Consider the following 22,426-nt stretch of genomic DNA (forward strand, 5'->3'; position numbering starts at 1 on the left):
TTTTTTGTAAAGTAACTGTTCTAGGGTGTAGGGATGGAGAGGTGGCAGTATGGAGAGATTAGGAATTCCTTTTCATGGTATCACTAATCCACGTGTGGTATGCACATATACGAGTGTAGAAGGTTGGGTGGAAGGGTGGACGACAAGGGAAATTCCCCGTGGACACCAGGCCTTGCAGAGAACCTTCACACATCAATGGGCTCCCTGAGTCACCCTGGAGGGGAGAGAGCAGATTAGCTTCCCTTTCAGAGCAACCATCCCTGAAGTCTCATATACCTTGTAGTCATCAAGTCTTTGTCCTGCCAGAATACAGCCTTCTGCCCTGGCCAATGGGAAGAGACTCATTGTCTCTGTAGACCAATGGGAGAGCAGGAATGGATGCTATCCTGGAGAGGATCAACCAGGTTTTCTGAAGACATTGGCTTGAGTCCTGGCCAATTACAGGGAGGGGGCGGGGCTTTCAGGAAGTCAGAGCCCCATTTATTTTCCACTAGAGGCCCAGTGCACGAAATTTGTGCACTTAGGGGGTGTCCCTCAGCCCAGCCTGTGCCCTCTCACAGTCTGGGAGCCCTCGGGGGATGTCCGACTGATGGCTTAGGCCTGCTCAGGGCTTCTGGTTGAGCAATGATCCCCCTGTGGGAGCACATTGACTACCAGGGGGCAGCTCCTGCATTGAGTATCTGCCCCCTGGTGGTCAGTGTGCATCATAGCCACTGGTCATTCTACCGTTAGGTCAATTTGCATATTAGGCTTTTATTATATAGGATGGTAAGGGATGTTTTGCCAAGCCACTGGGAGAAGGTGCATTATCTCCAGGAAATCAACACATCTTCTTTCTCTGGGATGTGGGCCAGGGTTGTCCTGGAAACCAGGTGCAGGATCAATGACCCAATTCAAAGGGCCAGTGCAAATGAAAATGGGGCCACCATGTTCAAGTATATGAGTTTTAACACAGCAGGGACAATACGTTAAACCAAGTGTGATATGCTCTCAAGTGCAGGGCTCTGTGTCCCTGCACAGCTTGCCCATTCATGAATCAGCTTTCACTGGGAGGGGGGGAGACAGGGAGCACCACCCCCATTCTTCAAAAACACCCCTATTCCCAAGATGCATCATCTTGTTGACCCTGGGAAGCTGAGCATGAACATGTGAAGGAGGAGAGTGGGAACACAAAGAGGCCAACAGTCAGAGAGAATGAGAGAGAAGGGTGGAGAGAAGAAAGGGAAGGTAAGAAGCGGACAGAGAAGCAGAAGTATTGGGGGTGAGGAAAGAGGAAGAGATGGAGAAAATAGAAAGAGTAACAGAGGCAGAATGAGAGAGAGAGAGATACAGAGGAAAACAAAATAAAGTGAGGTGTAAAGAGAGATGAGGGGAGATAATTCTCAGGGACAAGAGGGGGTTACAGAGATGAGGAAGGGGGGACAAAGAGGAGGAGGAGGAGGCTCCCTCTTTCCCCAGAGCCAGGATCAGGTGCAAAGACATAAAAGCAAGCCAGACACTAGCTCTGGGCACAACATCTCAGTGATTGCAACGAGTATTTTAATGCAATACCTTAGAAATCAAATTTACTTGGAAAAAAAAGCCATGACAACCCGGGTATTTTAATTTTAGATAAAGCCGTGGCCATCACTGTGGTTTGATGAACCATTAGGAGCCGGAGACAAATGGAAAATCCAGTCAAAACTGACTGCTATCGCCCTAACCGGTTTGGCTCAGTGGATAGAGTGTCGGCCTGCGGACTGAAAGGTCCCAGGTTCGATTCCGGTCAAGGGCATGTACCTTGGTTGTGGGCACATCCCCAGTAGGGAGTGTGCAGGAGGCAGCTGACTGATGTTTCTCTCTCATCAATGTTCCTAACTCTCTATCCCTGTCCCTTCCTCTCTGTAAAAAATCAATAAGATATATTAAAAAAAAAACACACAACAACAACAACAACAAAAAAACTGACTGCTATTTGTTGAAAATTCTATTTTGTTGCATGGATTTTTTGTTTGCAGAGGATAATTTTTAAATATTGCATTAGATCAGGGGTCCTCAAACTTTTTAAACAGGGGGCCAGTTTAGTGTCCCTCAGCCCGTTGGAGGGCCGGACTATAGTTTAAAAAAAAAACTATGAACAAATTCCTATGCACACTGCACATATCTTATTTTGAAGTAAAAAAGCAAAACGGGAACAAATACAATATTTGTATTTGCATGTGGCCCACGGGCCGTAGTTTGAGGACCCCTGCATTAGATCCTAGCCATAGCAATCAGACAAGAAGAATAAAATGAAAGGCATCCAAATTGGAAAGGAGGAAGTAAAACTGTTATTATTCGCAGATGACATGAGATTGTGCATAGAAAACCCTAAAGCCTCTATCAAAAAACGACTAGATTCAATAAATGAATTCAGCAACATAGCAGAATACAAAGTCAACACCCAGAAATCGATGATATTTTTATACACCAATAGTGAACTCTCAGAAAGAGAAACTAAAAAACTAATCTCATTTACCATTGCAACAAAAAAAATTAACATACTTAGGGATAAGCTTAACCAAGAAGGTAAAAGACCTGTACTCAGAAAACTACAGGACATTGAAAAAAAGAGATAGAGGAAGATATAAACAAATGGAAGAATACACTGTGTTCATGGATTGGTAGAATCAACATCATTAAAATGTCTATACTACCCAAAACAATCTATAGATTCAATGCAATCCCTATAAAAACACCAAGGGCATATTTCACAGATCTAGAAAAAATACCCCCCAAATGTATATAGAACCAAAAAAGACCTTGAATAGCCACAGCAATCTTGAGAAAGAATAACAAATTGGAGGGATTACAATACCAGATATCAAGTTATACTAGAAAGCCACTGTAATCAAAACAGCCTGATACTGGCACAAGAATAGGCATATAGATCAATGGAACAGAACAGAGACCTCAGAAATCAACCCAAGCCATTATACTCAATTAATATTTGACAAAAGAGGCAAGAGCATACAATGGAGTAAAGACAGTCTCTTCAATAAATGGTGTTGAGAAAATTGGATACGTATATGCAAAAAAAAAAAAAAAATGGAACTAGACATCAACTTACACCACACACAAGAATAAACTCAAAATGGACAAAGACTTAAATGTAAGTCACGAAATCATAAAAACCCTAGAAGAAAACAGGCAGCAAAATCTCACACATCTCTCATAGTAATATGTTTACCGGCACATGTCCTAGGGCAAAGGAAACTAAGGAGAAAATAAACAAATAGGACTATATCAAAATAAAAAGCTTCTGCACAGCAAAAGAAACCATTGTGATAAAATGAAAAGGGAATCCACTAAATGTGAGAACATATTTGCCAATGACACATCTGATAAGGGGTTAATTTCCAAAATATATAGGGAACTCATACAACTTAACAAAAGGAAGACAAACAATCCAATTAAAAAATGGGCAAAGGAAAAAAAATTAAAAAAGATATTCAAGTTCGAGAAAAATAAAACCAAACAAAATGTTCTAAAAAAAAAAAAATAATTGGCAAAGGACCTAAATAGACACTTCTCCAAACTGGACACACAGAAGGCCAAGAGACATATGAAAAAATGCTCAAAGTCACTAATCATCTGAGAAATGCTAATCAAAATGACAATGAGGTGTCACCTCACACCTGTCAGAATGGCTATCATCAACAAACAACAAGTGTTGGCAAGGATGTGGAGAAAAAGGAACCCTCATGCATGGCAGGTGGGAATGTAGACTGGTGCAGCCATGATGGGAAACAGTATGGAGTTTCCTCAAAAAAATTAAAAATGGAACTCCCATTTGACCCAGTGATCCCACTTCTAGGAATATATCCCAAGAAATCAGGAACACCAATCAGAAAGAATATAGGCACCCCTATGTTCATAGCAGCACAATTTACAATAGCTAAGATTTGGAAGCAGCCCAAATATTCATCAGCAGATGAGTGGATTAAAAAAGAGGTGGTACATCTACACAATGGAATACTACGCAGCAGTAAAAAAGAAAGAACTCTCATCATTCGAAGCTGCATGGATGGACCTGGAGAGTATTGTGCTAAGCGAAATAAGCCAATCAGAGAAAGACAAGCATCACATGATCTCACTCATAAGTGGAATCTAATGAACAAAATAAACCGATGAACAAAGCAGATCCAGAGACATAGAAGCACAGAACAGACTGTGGAATCTCAGAGGGAAGGCGGGAGAGGGTGAGTGGGTGGGAAGAGATCAACCAAAGAACTTGTATGCATCCTATATAATAAAACACTAATACGCAAATCGAACGGTAGCTATGACTCACACTGACCACCAGGGTGCAGATGCTCAACGCAGGAGCTGCCCCCTGGTGGTCAGTGCGTTCCCACAGGGGGAGCCCCGCTCAGCTAGAAGCTGGGCTCATGGCTGGCAAGCACAGCGGCAGGCAGACATCCCCCGAGGGGTCCCAGACTGTGAAAGGGTGCAGGCCGGGCTGAGGGACCCCCCCCCCCACCCCCCCAGTGCACAAATGTCATGCACTGGGCCTCTAGTATATGCATAAGCCATGGACACAGATAACAGGGTGGTGAAGGCTTGGGGAGGAGGGTGGCGGCAGGCTGGAAGGGGGGGTGGGGGGTGGAAAGGAAGACATATGTAATACTTCCAACAACAAAGATTCTTTAAAAACCAAATAAAATAAATATTGCATCAGAATATATCTTATCCTGGTCACTGAGCTTTTGGTGACCCCTTAAAATGCATGCTTGCAGCCAGTGCCTCACTACGCTTACCCTCATTTTAGCCCCTTTTTCCAACTCATGTTATGGTCTTTGTGCCCACCTCCAAGGCCACGCCAGCCCCCGTGGGCTCCCACCCGGACCCGGGCAGAGAACTGAGTAGAGAGAGCCAGGAAAGTGAGGCTGGTAAGGTGGGAGGGAAGGCTCAGCACCAGGGCCAGGCCCCGGGACACTGGATGGAGGGGAAGACAGGGGGCTGAGAGGAAATAGGACTCAGGGCAGGGGAGGAGGGGACTCACTTTGCAGGCGGAGGAGTGTCTGTCGGGAGGAGCAGCACAGAGCATGAATCTCCTCAACATGGTCGGTAAAAGCTTCCTGCAGTCCTTGTAGGAGATGATGCTGACGGGGGAGCACATGAGCTGCGATGTGTTCCTCACTGTGGGGGGAGTTAGGGGGAGGTCAGGGGCTTGGGTGGCCGGACCCCTGGGTGCTGATAAAAGAGTAGGGGGGGGGCCCTAACCGGTTTGGCTCAGTGGATAGAGCATCGGCCTGCGGACTGAAAGGTCCCAGGTTGGATTCCGATCAAGGGCATGTACTTTGGTTGCAGGCACATCCCCAGTAGGGGGCGTGCAGGAGGCAGCTGGTCGATGTTTCTCTCTCATTGATGTTTCTAACTCTCTATCCCTCTCCCTTCCTCTCTCTCTAAAAAAAAAAATCAATAAAAATAGTTTTTAAAAAAAGAGTAGGGGGGCGGGGGTCCTGGATGTTGAATAAGGGGAGGCCAGGCGACTCAATGCTATGGTCATGAAATAGGCCCCAACGATCGAACTCTTGGATTTGAGGGAGGAGGGTCTGGAGGCCAAAACTGATGGGCCTGAGGGTGAAGAAGGCTGGGGCTTTTGTGTCTATAAAAGGAGGCGGCCGGGAGCCAGATGTTGTGTGTGTGAGAGCCTGGAGGGTGCTGGGGGCCTGGATTCTTGGGTCTGAGGAAGCACCTGGGGGCAAGGACTCTCCTGTCTGATGGAGGCAGGGGCTGGGCCCTGGAGATGGAAATATCTGGAGATGCATCTGAGAGATAAACATTCTGGGTCTGCATGAGAGGTGACTGGCATTCTTGGACCCCTGGGTCCGGAAGATGGAGGTTTGGGATTCAAGGATTATGGGTTAAGACAGTGGTTCTCAACCTGTGGGTCGTGACCCCTTTGGGGGTCGAATGACCCTTCCACAGGGGTCGCCTAAGACCATCGGAAAACACATGTATAATCACATATTGTTTTTGTGATTAATACTAGGCTTTAATTATGTTCAATTTGTAACAATGAAAAGACATCCTGCATATCAGATATTTACATGACGATCCATAACAGTAGCAAAATTACAGCTATGAAGTAGCAACGAAAATAATTTTATGGTTGGGGGTCACCACAACATGAGGAGCTGTATTAAAGGGTCGCGGCATTAGGAAGGTTGAGAACCACTGGGTTAAGGGGAAAGGGGGTGTATGGCAGAGTCCTCAATCTGCTGGGAAAAGGCCTGGTGACTTGGACTCCTGGGTCTGAGGCTTGGAGGGGTGTGAAGGTCTGGGATCTTGGGTTTGTTACCTGTATCCTGTGTCTTAGACAAAAAGGGAGCCGTGGGCTGGGCTATTCCTGGGCCACAGAGGGCAGCCTTACCTACATCTACGGTGGTGCTGCCCCAGCCGGAGACGGTACAACTCGTCCCAGGCTGTTTGCAGCTGGAGGGGACGCCAACTGTCCTCACGGTGGATGAGAGCTTGGCCGGGCTGCTCAGCTTCACCAGCATGATGTCATGGACTTGTCTGGCTGCGTCAAACCGGGGGTGGACAAAGGACTGTGTGGCCCTGATCCTCTGGGCAGTTCCATCAACCAGAAGATCACTGCCCATTTGCACGATATACTCACTTGAAAGAAAAAAAAAAGCAACATTGAGAGGGAGACTCTGTGACTGGGTAGGGCAGTGGTTGGCAAACTCATTAGTCAACAGAGCCAAATATCAACAGTACAACCACTGAAATTTCTTTTTTGAGAGCCAAATTTTCTTAACTTAAACTATATAGGTACTAACTTATACTAACTAGGGTACTCCTAAGCTGGCCTTTGCTGAAAACATCCTCAATCTGATTGAGGTACGTTCGCTGAGGTCAACCCCTTCCAACTCTCCCATCCACACTCGTCTTGTATACTTGTTTCGTCTATCTCCTTTCGTTCATCCTCTCTATATGTCCACCCCCCACTTCTTCTAACGCCACTTCTTCAAAATAGACTCACCCAGGCCGAAAACCGGCTTGTGCGCATGGGCCACGAAGTTTCAATTGCATTGTATGTGCGTGCCCGCACGTGGTATTTTGTGGAAGAGCCACACTCAAGGGGCCAAAGAGCCGCATGTGGCTCTCGAGCCACGGTTTGCCGACCACTGGGGTAGGGGAACACAGACTCAGAACGAGGGGGACAGAGAACCGGAGAGAGGTAGCCAGAGACCTAGAGTGTGGAGGAGAGAGAGACACACAGAGAAAAACCAAGACTGAGAGAGAGAGAGAGAGAGAGAGAGAGAGAGAGAGGCAGGGACAGACACCCAGAGTGAGAAACCGAGTCCCCGTGGCTCCCCCGCCACATACCTCTTGTGGCAGTGGGCGACGGTGAGCACCCAGTCCTTGTCGACTAGCACCCCTGCACACTTGATCCCATGGTCCGTAAACAGGGCCACCTGCCAGGGTTGGTCGCCTCTTGGACATGGAGCTCCATTAATGATCCTCTCCCTGGTATCCTGGGCTGGATGGAGACCTGGAAAAAGTGTGGGTAGCAGGCCTCAGGGGAAGGCTGAGGCCACAGTAGATGGATGCCCAGAGACAGCGATGGAGAGAGAGACAGACAGAGAGGCGTGGAGAAGGGCAGAGGGAGACACAGAGCCCAGGGCAGAGACAGCTGCAGATGAAGATGGAGAGAGATGGAAGGAGCCTGCTGAGAAACCCAGGGCAGCAGCTGGTCTGGAGGCAGCCCCAGCTTCTGATGAGAGAGACACTGAGGGCGGGAAGCAGCCTGGAGGGCACCCAGAGCCCAGGAGTCAGGAGGGAGCAGGAAGAAAGGGGCCACAGCCCAGGGGCCCTGTCTCCATGGGAGGAGGCTGCTGCAGGGGAGGGTCCTGACTCAGGGGCTCCTTGGAGAGAGGGGGCCTGGAGAGGGGAGGTGGGGGACTGTGAGGCCCAGGGGCAGGGGCAGGACTCCCAGGCTGGTCCTCACCTTCTTGTCCAGCAGACCCCAGGGGGAAGGACAGCAGTAGGAGCAGCAGGGGCTGGAGCCGGGGACCTGCCATGTGTCCTGTCTGAGCCCCTGTGGCTGCCACAGAGGAAGGGCCTCCTGTGCTGGGGGTGGAAAGACAGAGAGTTCAGGAAGCAGGACTCCTGGTCTCCAGGTCCCTTCTCTTTCCTCAGACCCAGGAGCCCCCACCTCCTAGCTCAGACCCAGGAGCCCCCGTCTGCACCCACCTCCTCCCTCAGACCCAGGAGCCCCGTTTGCACCCACCTCCTCCCTCAGACCCAGGAGTCCCCGTCTGCACCCACCTCCTCCCTCAGACCCAGGAGCCCCGTCTGCACCCACCTCCTCCCTCAGACCCAGGAGCCCCCGTCTGCACCCACCTCCTCCCTCAGACCCAGGAGCCCCCGTCTGCACCCACCTCCTCCCTCAGACCCACGAGCCCTGTCTGCACCCACCTCCTCCCTCAGACCCAGGAGCCCCCGTCTGCACCCACCTCCTCCCTCAGACCCAGGAGCCCCCGTCTGCACCCACCTCCTCCCTCAGACCCAGGAGCCCCCATCTGCACCCACCTCCTCCCTCAGACTCAGGAGCCCCCGTCTGCACCCACCTCCTCCCTCAGACCCAGGAGCCCCCATCTGCACCCACCTCCTCCCTCAGACTCAGGAGCCCCCGTCTGCACCTGCCTCCTCCCTCAGACCCAGGAGCCCTAGTCCAGTTCCTCAAACTCATCCTTCCTCAGACTCAGAAGTCCAGGCCCAAGACTCCCTTTCACTCTGAACCCAGAAATCTGGCTTCCTATCCCCCCCCCCCCCCCGCCCCCCGCCCAATTCCTTACCACAATTTCTTTTTAGGCTAAAGACCAAAGAGTTCAGACCTCAAGCCCCTCCTTCTCAGAACCGGAAGTGCAGGCCTCCGACCCACCTCCATCCAGACACACCTGCCTCCCCACAGATGCAACTTTTCTCACCTGCGATGGGCTCCAGAGTGGGTGGGAAGTCAGCCGCGTCCAGCCCTGTGCAGAGTGGCCCTCTTATAGCTCACTTGCCCCGCCCCCACCCCCAGGGACCTGGAATTCAGGTGCAATTAGTGTCCCTGGAATTCTGGGACACTTCTCCCTGCACTTGCTCTTCTGGAATCCCGGAGGCAGCTAAAGTCATAAGCCCTCATGGCCGCCCCCCCACCCCCGAGGACGCACCCCCGAGGACGGGGTGGGACAGTACCCAGGGGCCTGGCCCCAGCACATCCTAGCGCCACTGTTCCTGGTGGCAGGTGCCAGGGGAGGGACCGGTGCTGACGCCTAAGGGTAGGAGCAGGCATCAAGGACCTGCACAGCTCAGGGAATGGATTTTGTCCCGGGTCCCCCTCTGGGGCCATGTTTCTTCTTTCCTACTTATTTATTTATTTACCCTCACCCAAGGATATTTTTCCATTGATCTTTTTAGAGAGAGTGGAAGAGAGAGGGGACGTCAGAGAAAAACATCGATGTGAGAGAAAGACATCAATTGGTTGCCTCCCGCAAGTGCCTTGACCAGGGCCCGGGCCAGGGAGGAGCCTGCAACCTCGGTACGTGCCCTTGACCAGAATCAAACCCGGGACCCGGTGGTCTGCAGGCCAATGCTCAATCCACTGAGCCCAACCGGCTAGAGCGTCTAGGATCATTTTTTCTCGCTCTTGTGCACTCTCAGGGGTGGCCTAGACCCCACATCCTAACTCTGAGTATCCCGTGAGGTGGTTGAACTGGAGAATTAATGCTTCGTGGAGCCCCTTCATTTTATGTCATTTTTCAGGCTTCCTTCCCGATTTAAAGATTTTTTTTTTTTTTTTTTTTGGCTCCCACAGCCAAACTCTTCCTTACTGAGACCTCAATGTTGAGTCCAAATTTCACCTTACGTCCCAAATCCAATCAGAAACCATGAATGTAAATCTAATCCTAACTAGAGTCTCCAGGTGGAATCCAAATGAACCAATAAACCCAATCCTGGACCCAGGCGTAGCTCATTCTCCAGAATTCCTCTCAGACCCAATCCTTTATGTACCTATGAAACCCATACCGAGCACCAACTATATACCAGGCTGGGATCGGTGCTGAGGATACAGTGGTGCTCAAACCAGGACACACAGAGTCCCTTCCTTCAAAATACAGTCAAATGTAAAAGGAAAATAATCAAATCACTGATATGCAAATGTAAATTTACAACCTTAATGTGTGCTCTGAAGTAAATGCGCAAAGGATTCTGAAAGCACTTCCAGGGGGATTTTGAACCAAGAAGCAACAAATAGCGAGAGAGGGAGGAACAATAAGCATAAACTAGAAAAAAATGTAAAGGACTTGCAGGGCATCATGTACGGGAAAACAGCAGGTGCAAAGGTCCTGGGGTAGAAGGCGATCATGGATGGAACTCAGAGAGTGAAGGACCTTGTGGGTCCTGGTGAGTTGGACTTCATCTTGTGGACGATGATGAATCACTTGGACTTTGTTCAGAGGAGTGACATGAAACATTTGTATTTTCAAAATATCGATCTGGCTGTTCTATGAAAAATATTCGGAGTGGATGTACAGTCATGATGGGGCCATTGTTATATTCCAAACGAGAGATGATGGCGACTAAGATAAGGCCATTGGGGAGATGGAGATGGTAATAAGTGGATGGATCCAAGGTGTATTTAGGAGGGAAAATCAAGAGGCCACCGAGATGGATTGAATGGAAGTTGTGGTGCAGGAGATGGAGATGTTGGGGCTTCAAGGTCTCCTGCTTGATGCAGACGGTGCCATTCAACGAGAAGGCATGGCCAGATCTGACCAAGAGCTCATGAGAGGGCGAGAAACACCGCAGTCCCTGATTTCAACCGTAATTCCAAATCCAGTCTTTACTTGACACAGCTCCCAACTCCAAACTTTACAGAAGCCCCTGTCTTTACCTGCAACCCCAATCCTAACCCTCAGTGCTTCTTTATCCTTGACCAAGTCCAATTCAGACCTCAACATGGCACCTACTTAACTCAAGCTCCATCGCTCACATCAAGCAAACTTGGTCATGACTCTCCACTGGGACCTTGAACCCCTGAACAGAAGTCAAACTCAACCTTGGCCCAACACTAGGTGTCACTATATCCTGAATTCCAAAAGCCGGACCTCAGGCACACCCCCCGCCCCCCCCCCCCCCCCATCATATTCCAGGAAGTCCACGTCGCCGTCCTCCTCGTAAAACCATCTCACATTTACATCTGACTCCAATCCTAACACTCTGACCCAAATCCAAGATCTGTTCTCATTCCAAACTGAATTTCTACCTGAAATCTCAACATTGTTTTCATGCCCAACTCTTTTTTTTTTTTAAATATATTTTATTGATTTTTTACAGAGAGGAAGGGAGAGAGATAGAGAGTTAGAAACATCGATGAGAGAGAAACATCGATCAGCAGCTGCCTCCTGCACATCTCCCACGGGGGATGTGCCCGCAACCCAGGTACATGCCCTTGACCGGAATGGAACCTGGGGCCTTTCAGTCCGCAGGCCGACGCTCTATCCACTGAGCCAAACCGGTATTGGCTATGCCCAACTCTTACCCCCAACCCTCCATCACCTCTATGACTCTATCTTTCACAGAAACGCTAACGTAACGTCTACAAACTAACAGCATACTGACGTTGTCCCTACACTGACTACATAAACCCAAGCTAAGTTCCCAGACCTACTTCTCAAGGCAAAGGGAAGGATTAAATAAAAATGATGAAAGAGAAATGGGTGGCAGGCAAGAATTATACAACGGAACCACCCACGCACACTTGAAAGCTATAAAATCTTATTAACCAAAAAGACCCCAATAGATGATTTCTTTTTAGAAAAAAAAAATGAATGAGCACCCAGCAGGGTCGGAATTTCTATTCGCTGCCTTACCACACCATCCAGAGCAGTGGTCGGCAAACTCATTAGCCAACAGAGCCAAATATCAACAGTACAACGATTGAAATTCCTTTTGAGAGCCAATTTTTTTAAACTTAAACTATATAGGTAGGTACATTGTTATTAACTTAATTAGGGTCCTCCTAAGGCTTAGGAAGAGCCACACTCAAGGGGCCAAAGAGCCGCATGTGGCTCGCGAGCTGCAGTTTGCCGACCACTGATCCGGAGAATAAAGCAGCTTCGATTTCTTGTTGTGCGTTCTGTGTGATGTGTCGGTCACTTGTTGGACCCCCGTCACTATTCCTCACGTAAGTGCAAGTGTCATTGTCTCCCTCGTTTGTGTAGATGAGAACACGGAGGCTTTAAAAAGGGAAGGTAACTTGAGCAAAGTCATTCAGCTCATGAGTCAGAAGGGCCAACCTGTGAACGTTGGGGACCGTTCATTGTATCACAGCCCATTTTCTGCGAAAGAAATTTCCCCGGGAACCCCCTCCCGCACTCTCAGAGTCGCATTTGGCCGAAAACAAAGTCAGAACTGCATGAGTCTATGAATGATGCCAAAAGGGATGCAAGGGTAGAATAAAAATACGATTTTCCCCCCTCCTGTTCTCTTCCTTTCTCCGTCCTTTCCCCGAACCCTTTTACTAACAGAACATGTAATTGACTAATCAGCGTGTATGTTTAACCTTATGTTTTCGCCCAGACTTTGCTACAGCCCTCAGTTGACTAGGCAAGAACAAAGGGACGCTTAACCCAGCCCTGAACTCACACGCCTGGCCACAAGGCATGCGGAGACTGATCGATCAGGTACAGAATCACGGATGACACACACGCAATCACCACCTGGCCGGTTTCGGAACGCTGACCATCCCTTTCCAGGCACCGGTGATGAAGACATTCATCAAGACCCAAGATCCCCCTCACCCCCCCCCCCCGACCGGGGACTCAAATTCCAGGACCACAAACACCAGAAACCCCTTGCACTCCCTCCCTACCCTTAAGCTCTCTCCTAGCAAGCGTAAGGGGGAGGGGGATGTTAGGATTTTTACCCATCATCTTCCCATACGTCTGATATTAAACACACATTTATAGTCCAATCCTTGTCTCTGCTCTTGACTGCGTGGTGATAGGCAACATAGGCCCTGGACTCAGTTGACCTCCGGTTTCTTTTTTATTTATTTTAAAGAATAGTTTTATTGATTTCAGAAAAGAAGGAGAGGAAGAGAGATAGAGATAGAAGGAGAGATGAGAGCTAATCATTGATCGGCTGCCTCCTGCACGCCCCACACTGGGGATTCAGCCTGCAACCCGGGCACCTGCTCTGGTTGGGAATTGAACTGTGACCTCCTGGTTCGTAGGTCGATCACTGAGCCACGTGGGCTGGGCAGGCCTCTGGTTTCAATGCCGTGTTAGTGAGAGTCCCAAATCCCAGCCCTGCTATGCTGTTGGGTTTAGTCCATGACCTGTTCTTAAATGCCACCCAGACACCCTGACCCATGCCACCCTCGGCCTTAGGCCTGTGCTCTGAACTTGGCCCAGTGACTCACCTTTTAGCTCAGGATCATACCTGAGAACGGGCATCTGCCTGTCCTGCCAGCTGTGCCATGCCCTGGGGGAGCCTCAACACTGATCCCGAACCCTTTCGATTTGGCACCCGGGGACCTGAAGGCCAATTGTTTCTGACTTCCTGGACTTACTTCCTCCTACTTTAAAAACATCTCCCCACTTCTTGGAAAGCTGCCCCCTCATATCTTTTTGGTGAAACTGTCAATTATACTCCTCTAAGCCCTCCCATCCATTGGGGTGGAAGCATGACCCCGGCTAAGCTAACAAGAGCACTGCTTCTCTGGCCCGGCCGGTGTGGCTCAGTGGTTGAGCATCAACCCAGACACCAAGAGGTCACTGGTTCGATTCCCGGTTAGGGCACATGTCCAGGTCGTGGCTCAATCCCCCATAGATCGATGTTTCTCTCTCATGGATGTTTCTATCTCTCCCCACCTCTCCCTTCATCTCTCCCTAACATCAATTAAAAAAATATTTTTTAAAAAATTAAAGAGCACTGCCTCTCCCCTAGAAACAATGATTGATTCAAGGGGTGGGCTCTGTTCGAGAGCTGGACCAATCAGAGTTCTCCCTTGGGATTAAAATCAAGACGCCAGGAGAAAGGGGGCCTTTGTTTTTGCTGGGTTTGCTTAACGGGGTCTCTTTGGAGCTGCTGTTTCCTCCAGGTCAACAGAGTCTAGCCCAGGGGTGGGCAAACTTTTTGACTCGAGGGCCACAATGGGTTCTTAAACTGGACCGGAGGGCCGGAACAAAAGCATGGATGGAGTGTTTGTGTGAACTAATATAAATTCAAAGTAAACATCATTACATAAAAGGGTACGGTCTTTTTTTTTTTTTTTTAGTTTTATTCATTTCAAATGGGTCAGATCCGGCCCTCGGGCCGTAGTTTGCCCACGGCTGCTCTAGAATGAGATCCACTCAGGATGGAAAGACATGGGCAGAGATGAGAAACAGCTTAGGCCCTAACCGGTTTGGCTCAGTGGATAGAGCGTCGGCCTGCGGACTGAAGGGTCCCGGGTTTGATTCCGGTCAAGGGCATGTACCTTGGTTGCGGGCACATCCCCAGTAGGGAGTGTGCAGGAGGCAGCTGATGGATGTTTCTCTCTCATCATTGATGTTTCTAACTTTCTATCCCTCTCCCTTCCTCTCTGTAAAAAATTAATAAAATTCATTTTTTTTTAAAAAAATGTGAACGCTTTTTAAGTGCCTAGTATAGCAAGAGCAGGTAAACGCATGTCCTATACTTGTAGCCTATGTAAAGGTTTGCCATTCATCTTACAAAAATAAGAGTATTTTATTTGCTTTTTAAAAAATCTAAATATATTTTTATAGCTTTCAGAGAGGAAAGGAGAGGGAGAAGGAAATACAAACATCAATGATGAGAGAGACATGGAAGACAGTATGGAGTTTCCTCAAAAAACTAAAAATGGAACTCCCATTTGACCCTGTGATCCCGCTTCTAGGAATATATCCCAAGAAACCAGAAACACCAGTCAGAAAGGATATATGCATCCATATGTTCATAGCAGCACAATTCACCATAGCTAAGATCTGGAAACAGCCTAAGTGCCCATCAGTAGATGAATGGATTAGAAAACTGTGGTACATCTACACGATGGAATACTATGCTGCTGTAAAAAAGAAGGAACTCTTACCATTTGCAACAGCATGGATGGAACTGGAGAGCATTATGCTAAGTGAAACAAGCCAGTCAATGAAGGAAAAATACCACATGATCTCACTCATTCATGGATAATAGAGACCATTATAAACTTTTGAACAATAATAGATACAGAGGCAGAGCTGCCTCAAACAGATTGTCAAACTACAGCGGGAAGGCCGGGGAGGGTTGGGGGGCAGGAGGGAGGGGGGTAAGAGATCAACCGAAGGACTTGTATGCATGCATATAAGCATAACCAATGGACATAAGACACTGAGGGGTAGGGGAGGCCAGGGGATTGTCAAGGGCGGGGGGAAAAAAAAGGACACATATGTAATACCCTTTGTAATACTTTAAGCAATAAAAAAAAATGATGAGAGAGACTCATTGATCAGCTGCCTCCCTCCTGCACACCCCCCACTGGGGATCGAGCCCACAAACTGGGCATGTGCCTGGGGAATCGAACCCGGGACCTTTCAGTCCACAGGCTGATGCTCTATCCACTGAGCCAAACCAGGTAGGGCAAAAACAAGAGTCTTTTAGTCTGAGTTCACGAATGGAAAACCATGGCCTCTTTTTGCCACGACGGCGGAATGGCAAAGGTCCGAAATAATTTGTTTTTAAAAGTTTGCCCCTTGCGCTGAAGTGCCAGTGCATGTATGTTCTAATGGATCTGGTTGTCAACTATATTTCAAAATAAATCATCGTGTAATAAGTTTTATATAACTGACAAGGTTTTAAAGCTGCCAAAAAACAAAACAAAACAAAACAAAAAAATACTTCTGATTTGTAGAAGGTGTGCAGTGCAGTATGGGGCCATTTTCATGTTTATTCCTTATGCCCAGAGATGAACTCGCTAAAGGATCTATCCAGCCTTAAAAGCTTATATTGGCTTTGAACGTTTGTAACCTATGATCCCGATATATTTAATCGTGCCTGTGAGTTGTGACCAGAAATCCAACCAGGGTACCCCTTGTGCAAAATATGACTTCTTGAATCATACCTTGATAACATCTTTTACCTACCTTAACAATAAGTGCTAAGGACCATGCTCACCTAACAGTAAATTAAAACTGTGGCGAGCCGAAACCGGTTTGGCTCAGTGGATAGAGCGTCGGCCTGCGGACTGAAAGGTCCCAGGTTCGATTCCGGTCAAGGGCATGTACCTGGGTTGCGGGCACATCCCCAGTGGGAGATGTGCAGGAGGCAGCTGGTCGATGTTTCTCTCTCATCGATGTTTCTAACTCTCTATCTCTCTCCCTTACTCGCTGTAAAAAATCAATAAAATATATTTTTAAAAAAAACTGTTGCGAATCAATTACAATTTTGATTGTAGCCCAGCTGGTGTGGCTCAGTGGTTGAGCACTGACCCACGGACCAGGACGTCACCAGTAAGATTCTGGGTTGATCCCAGTGAGGGGAGGGGCGTGGGGGTGCAGGAGGCGGCAGGTCTGATGTTTCTCTCCCTCTCTCTCTCTCAAATAAAAAAAAAAACCATTAAAATAATTTGATCGTCAGTGCCCTATTTTATAATTTGGCAGCTTTTTAAAAAATATATTTTCAGGCAAGATGGCCAAGTTATGGCGAGCTCATGTTGCCCAACTCAAATACTTATATCCTAAAGACCAGTTTATATCGTACTTAATGTGCATATATGGATTCAGAACATGAAATTAAAAATAAAACTGCTTTTTCTCCCTCCCGCCCTCCCCTCCCCTCCCCCCCAAAAAATAAAGTGGGAAAACCTGTAGGATTGGGTAGAAAGGAACCTGGAGGGATACGTGTTTCTTCTACAGGCGAAGCAGGCTAGTTAACCTCTCGCATCAATCGTTTACCAGCGTATTTCAGATAAAAGATAACAAGGAGGAATGTCGGGGCCATTTCCCCCCCAGTATCCGGGTATTTGCTCCTGCAGGTGTGGAGAAGTGAGCAATCACCTGACAGAGAAAACACATGATTACTCCCGACGCCCAAGAACAATGGACAGGGTTCCCTCGAGGTCAAGTTAACCGACCATACAGGGCTGGGGCTGTGGCTTCCCGCTATCACCCACTCAGTTGGGAAATTTTCAACGATCCAAACACCCCGGGTAATTACTTTTAGTTACTAAGTTTGTCTTACCGGGTAGTGCCATTCTTGTTCACGTTTCTCCTCGTCTTCTCTCGCTCTTGAAAAGGTTTGGGTCGCCTACGTTCCCCGCTCTTCTCCTTCTTGTAGAATTCGGCAGCAATGGATTCCCAGCACAAAGACGGTTAAGACACCTGCTCCTGTAAAAACAGATAGAAGCCAGGCCTCCCAGACCCCTGTCCCCTCAGACCCAGGAGTCCAGGCCTAGGTGGTTCCCATCCCAGGACCATAGTCAAGAACCCAGCTCCTCCTCATTTTGGGAAAAAGTCCGGGCTATTCATCAACGCACTCTTTCTGGGACTTTGGAGACCAGGTAGCCCCTCACCTAGCTTCACAGTGAAGATATTGGGGTTCTCCTCAGAGAGGCGGTGTGATTCACGAGGGAGCCCCAGAGCCAGGATTCAGGTCTCTGCCTGTCTGACTCTCACATTCCAGACCGTCTTAGGTCAGGCCTGCCTCAGTCCCAGGCCCTCTTCAATGGCATTCTTTTTTTTTTTTTTAAATATATTTTATTGATTTTTTACAGAGAGGAAGGGAGAGAGATAGAGAGTTAGAAACATTGATGAGAGAGAAACATCGATCAGCTGCCTCCTGCACATCTCCCACTGGGGATGTGCCCGCAACCCAGGTACATGCCCTTGACCGGAATCGAACCTGGGACCTTTCAGTCCGCAGGCCGATGCTCTATCCACTGAGCCAAACCGGTTTCGGCAATGGCATTCTTTTATATATATATATATATATATATATATATATATATATATATATATATATATTGATTTCAGAGAGAAAGGGAGAGGGAGAGAGAGATAGAAATGTCAATGATGAGAGGGAATCATTGATTGGCTGCCTCCTACATGCCCCCTTACTGGGGATCAAGTTCTTCTTGTCAGAGCCCCATTCAAACTGGCTGAAGCACAGAAGGGATTGGTTCACCTAAGAGGCTAGGAAGGTCTTCAGAGGTAGGTCTGGGAACTGAGCTTGGCTTTATTTAGTCAGTATAGGACCCACGTTAGGATGTTGTTCGTTTGTAGACTTCGTGTTAGAGTTTTGTGAAGGTAGCGTATAGAGGTGATGAACGGTTGGGGGGTAAGAGTTGGGCATAAAAGTGATGTTGAGATGTCAGTTAGGAATTGGGTTCGCCATGAGACTAGGTCTGGAATTTGGGTCAGAGAGTTAGGATTGGTGTCAAATGTAAATGGGAGATGATTCTACTAGAACAGTGGTTCTCCACCTTCCTAATGCCGCGACCCTTTCATACAGTTCCTCATGTTGTGGTGACCCCCAATTTCACTGTTACAAATTGAACATAATGAAAGCATAGTGATTCATCACAAAAACAATATGTCATTATATATGTGTTTTCCGATGGTCTTAGGCGACCCCTGTGAAAGGGCCATTCGACCCCCAAAGGGGTCGAGACCCACAGGTTGAGAACCGCTGTACTAGAAGGATGTCCAAGTGGACTTCCTGGAATGTGAGGAATGCCCACTAAGGTCCGAGTTGTGCCTGGGATCAGGTTTGGAATTGACACAATGGTGACACCTAGTGTTTGGGTCAAGGTTGAGCTTGACTTATGTTCAGGGGTTCAGGGTTCAAGTCAAGAGTCATGATCAAGTTGCTTGATGTGAGCCCTGACCGGTTTGGCTCAGTGGATGGAGCGTCGGCCTGCGGACTGGGGGGGTTCCAGGTTCGATTCCGGCCAGGGGCATGTACCTTGGTTGCGGGTACATCCCCAGTGGGGGGTGTGCAGGAGGCAGCTGAATCGATGTTTCTCTCTCATTGATGTTTCTGACTCTCTATCCCTCTCCCTTCCCCTCTGTAAAAAAAATCAATAAAATATATATTTTTTAAAAAGTTGCTTGATGTGAGAGCTGGAGCTTGAGTTGACACTTGGAGTCAGGAGCTCGGTCAGGAAGTAGGTGCCATGTTGTGGTATAAATTGGACTCGGTCAAGGATAAAGAAATACTGAGGGTTAGGATTGAGTACCAGTGAAGTTGCAGGTTAAGACCCTGGCTTGTATAAAAATTGGAGTTGAGAGTTGTTTCTAAGTCAAGACTACACTTGGGATTATGGTTGAAACCAGGGACTGCGCTGTTTTTCACCCTCCCATGAGCTCTTGATCAGATCTGGCCATGTCTTCTCATTGAATGGCACCGTGTCCACCAAGCAAGAGACTTTGAAGCCCTATCATCGCCATCTTCCTCACCGCAACTTCCGTTCAAAACATTGCAGTGGCCTGTTGACTTTCCCTCCTGAATGCATCTTGAACTCATCTCCTTATTACCATCTCCATCTCCCCAATGGCCTTATCTTGGTCACCATCATCTCTCATTTGTAAAATGGCAATGATCCCTTTCTGACTCCACACCCACTTCTTACCTTCCTTCACAGAGCAGCCAGATTGACACTTTGAAAAGACCAATGTTATACGTGACTCCTCTGAACAAAGTCCTACCTGTTCATCATCGCCCACAACATAAAGTCCAACTCGCCACGACCTAAAGGTCCTTCATTCTCTGGGTCCGTTGACCTCTGTTCTTTGAGCTCCGTCCTTACTCGCCTTCCATCTCAGACCTTTGCACCTGCTCTTTTCCCTACATGATGCCCTGCAAATTCTTTACATTTTTTTTCTAGTTTATGCTTATTGTTCTACCCACACTCACTCTATGTTACTTCCTGGTTCAACCCCCCTGCCTACCTCCCCCCAGAAGTTGCTTTCACAATCCTTTGCACAGTTACTTCAGAGCACACATTAAAGTTACACATTTACATGTGCATATCAGTGATGTAATTGTTTCCTTTTACACTTAGTCTGGGTGGGCAGGTGAGTCTGTTAGTTCCTTGAAGGAAGGAATTCTGTGTGTCCAGGATTGAGCACCACTATATCCTCAGCACCTAGCCCAGCCTCGTGTATAGCTGGTCTCTATATGTATTTTCTAAGTGTATACATGATTGGGTCTGAAAGAGGTTGTAGGAAAAGGGCTGGAGGAAGAGCTACCACTGGAGGTAGGGTTGGCTTTGTTGCTTAATTTAGATTCCACATAGGGATTCTAATTTGAATTAAAGTTACATTCATAGTTTGGGATTGGATTTGGCATCTTACCTGAGGCTTTGAGTAAACATGGAGCCCCAAGTAAGAAAGAGTTTGGTTGTAGGAACAACAACAACAACAACAAAAATCCCTCCATACCAGCTCGCCCAGTGTGGCTCCGTGGTTGAACATCGACCTATGAACCAGGAGGTCACAGTTGGATTCCCAGTCAGGGCACATGCCTGGGTTGTGGGCTCGATCCCCAGTGGGGGGGGCGTGCAGGAGGCAGCCGATCAATGATTCTCTCTCATTGTTTCTATTTTCTCTACCTCTCCCTCCTCTCTGAAATCAATAAAAAAATATTGTTAAAAAAACCTCCAAACCAGAGGGAAACCTGAACATGATAGGAGATGAAGGGGCTCCATGGAGGGTTAATTCACCAGCTCAACAACTCATCAAAGACCCTATCTCTCTGTTTGTCCATCTACAGGGCTATGGCTTTGTCTAATGGCCACTTCTCTCCATGGTTCCAGGAGGGCCGCCTCACTTCCAGAATTTACACCCATGAGGGACACTGTCTAACAGAGAGAAGGAGAACTCTTCTCCTGTCTCGCTTTGGAAAGAAGAGAGCTGCTTCCAGAAGTAACCCTGTGGTCTTCCCTTCACTCTTCTTTGGCCAGAACTGCACCACACGGCCATTTCTAAACAATCCCTGGACCGCAGACATGGGCTCCCATGCTTGGTGCAGTAAAGCCCATTTGTGGCCCTGACCGGTGTGGCTCAGTGGATAGAGCGTCGGCCTGCAGACTGAAGGGTCCCAGGTTCGATTCCAGTCAAGGGCATGTACCGTGGTTGCGGGCACATCCCCAGTAGGGAGTGTGCAGGAAGCAACTGAATTGATGTTTCTCTCTCATCGATGTTTCTAACTCTCTATCCTTCTCCTTCTCCCTTCCTCTCTGTAAAAAAAATCAATAAAAAAAAATATTTTTTAAAAAGCTCATTTGTGGTCACAGGAGGACAACAGGCTACCCCAACTAAATCAATGGCAGAAGGAGTGAATGTTTGGGTAGGCAACAACAATATCTATTATGAGACCAATTATGGGCCAGGGGTAGAATTGGGTTAAAGGTCAGGACTGGGCTCAGGTGGTGAATGAGTCATATTTTGGGGACTGATTTAGAAGTGGGGGTGGGGGGTGTCAATTCCACTATTCGAAGAAGTTGGGTGTCTGGTAACAATCCGACAATGGTTCCCATCTCGCTCAAAGTGAAACCAACCTCCTCCCTTGGTCCTCAGTCCTTGTGTGGTCTGAGTCCCGTGTTGTCGCTGACCCCATTGCCTGCCCTTCTCCCTTTGGCTCATTCCACTCCAGTCAAAACAGCTTCCCCCTAGGGCCATGGTCGGCAAACTGCGGCTCGGGAGCCACATGCGGCTCTTTGGCCCCTTGAGTGTGGCTCTTCCTAAGCCTTGGGAGTACCCTAATTAAGTTAATAACAATGTACCTACCTATATAGTTTAAGTTTAAAAAATTTGGCTCTCAAAAGAAATTTCAATCGTTGTACTGTTGATATTTGGCTCTGTTGACTAATGAGTTTGCCGAACACTGCCCTAGGGCATCCTGGGGTGCCTCAGGCCATCTCACCTGTGTGTTCACTCTGTTAGGGACTCATTCCCTGCTCCCAAGTAGCTACATGATGGATCCACCACATCCTTCAAGATCTTGTTCAGATCCCTCTTCACATGGAGTCTTCTAATGGTCTCACCCAACACTGTAGCTTCAGGGGGAGAGACCCAATCACTCCCTATCCCTCCTCCTCTTCTCTTGCTGTCCTCCACAGCACGTACTGCCACCTGACAAGCTACTTACTTTAAGTTCTTATTTTTCTTTTTTTTTAAAAAAAATATATTTTTATTGATTTCAGAGAGGAAGGGAGAGGGATAGAGAGATAGAAACATCAATGATGAGAGAATCACTGATTGGCTGCCTCCAGCATGTCCCGCAACCCAGGCATGTGTCCTTGACCAGAATCAAACCTGGGATCCTTCAGTCTGCAGGCCAACGCTCTATCCACTGAGCCAAACTGGCTAGGGCTTAAGTTCTTATTTTTCTACTTGTTCCACCCATTGGAACAAGACCCTCT

At 47.9% G+C, this 22,426-nt stretch overlaps 1 protein-coding gene across 1 annotated transcript; it reads right to left on the reverse strand.

Annotated features, from left to right (window-relative positions):
- LOC138999973 (kallikrein-7-like) lies at positions 1-8,981 on the reverse strand. The gene is made up of 6 exons (XM_070402208.1): positions 8,964-8,981; positions 7,982-8,098; positions 7,360-7,513; positions 6,398-6,645; positions 5,024-5,160; positions 1-214 (listed from the first exon to the last, which is right to left on the reverse strand). The coding sequence occupies exons 2-6, from the start codon at positions 8,052-8,054 to the stop codon at positions 59-61; spliced, it is 768 nt and encodes a 255-aa protein (XP_070258309.1). The 5' UTR covers positions 8,055-8,098; positions 8,964-8,981; the 3' UTR covers positions 1-58.
- Positions 8,982-22,426: the final 13,445 nt, after the last annotated feature.

This window comes from Myotis yumanensis, unplaced genomic scaffold (assembly GCF_028538775.1).
Source record: "Myotis yumanensis isolate MYYU_CA2020_CCGP unplaced genomic scaffold, mMyoYum1.0.hap1 SCAF_23, whole genome shotgun sequence".
Taxonomy (NCBI): Eukaryota; Metazoa; Chordata; class Mammalia; order Chiroptera; family Vespertilionidae; genus Myotis; species Myotis yumanensis.

Excerpts from the sequence above, each read along its gene's own strand:
- LOC138999973 (XM_070402208.1), bottom strand. The coding sequence starts at position 8,054 with ATGGCAGGTCCCCGGCTCCAGCCCCTGCTGCTCCTACTGCTGTCCTTC. Across the intron at positions 7,514-7,981 it reads GGGGTCTGCTGGACAAGAAG|CCCAGGATACCAGGGAGAGG; the intron begins GTGAGGACCAGC and ends GTCTCCATCCAG. Across the intron at positions 5,161-6,397 it reads CAGCACCACCGTAGATGTAG|TGAGGAACACATCGCAGCTC; the intron begins GTAAGGCTGCCC and ends CTCCCCCCACAG.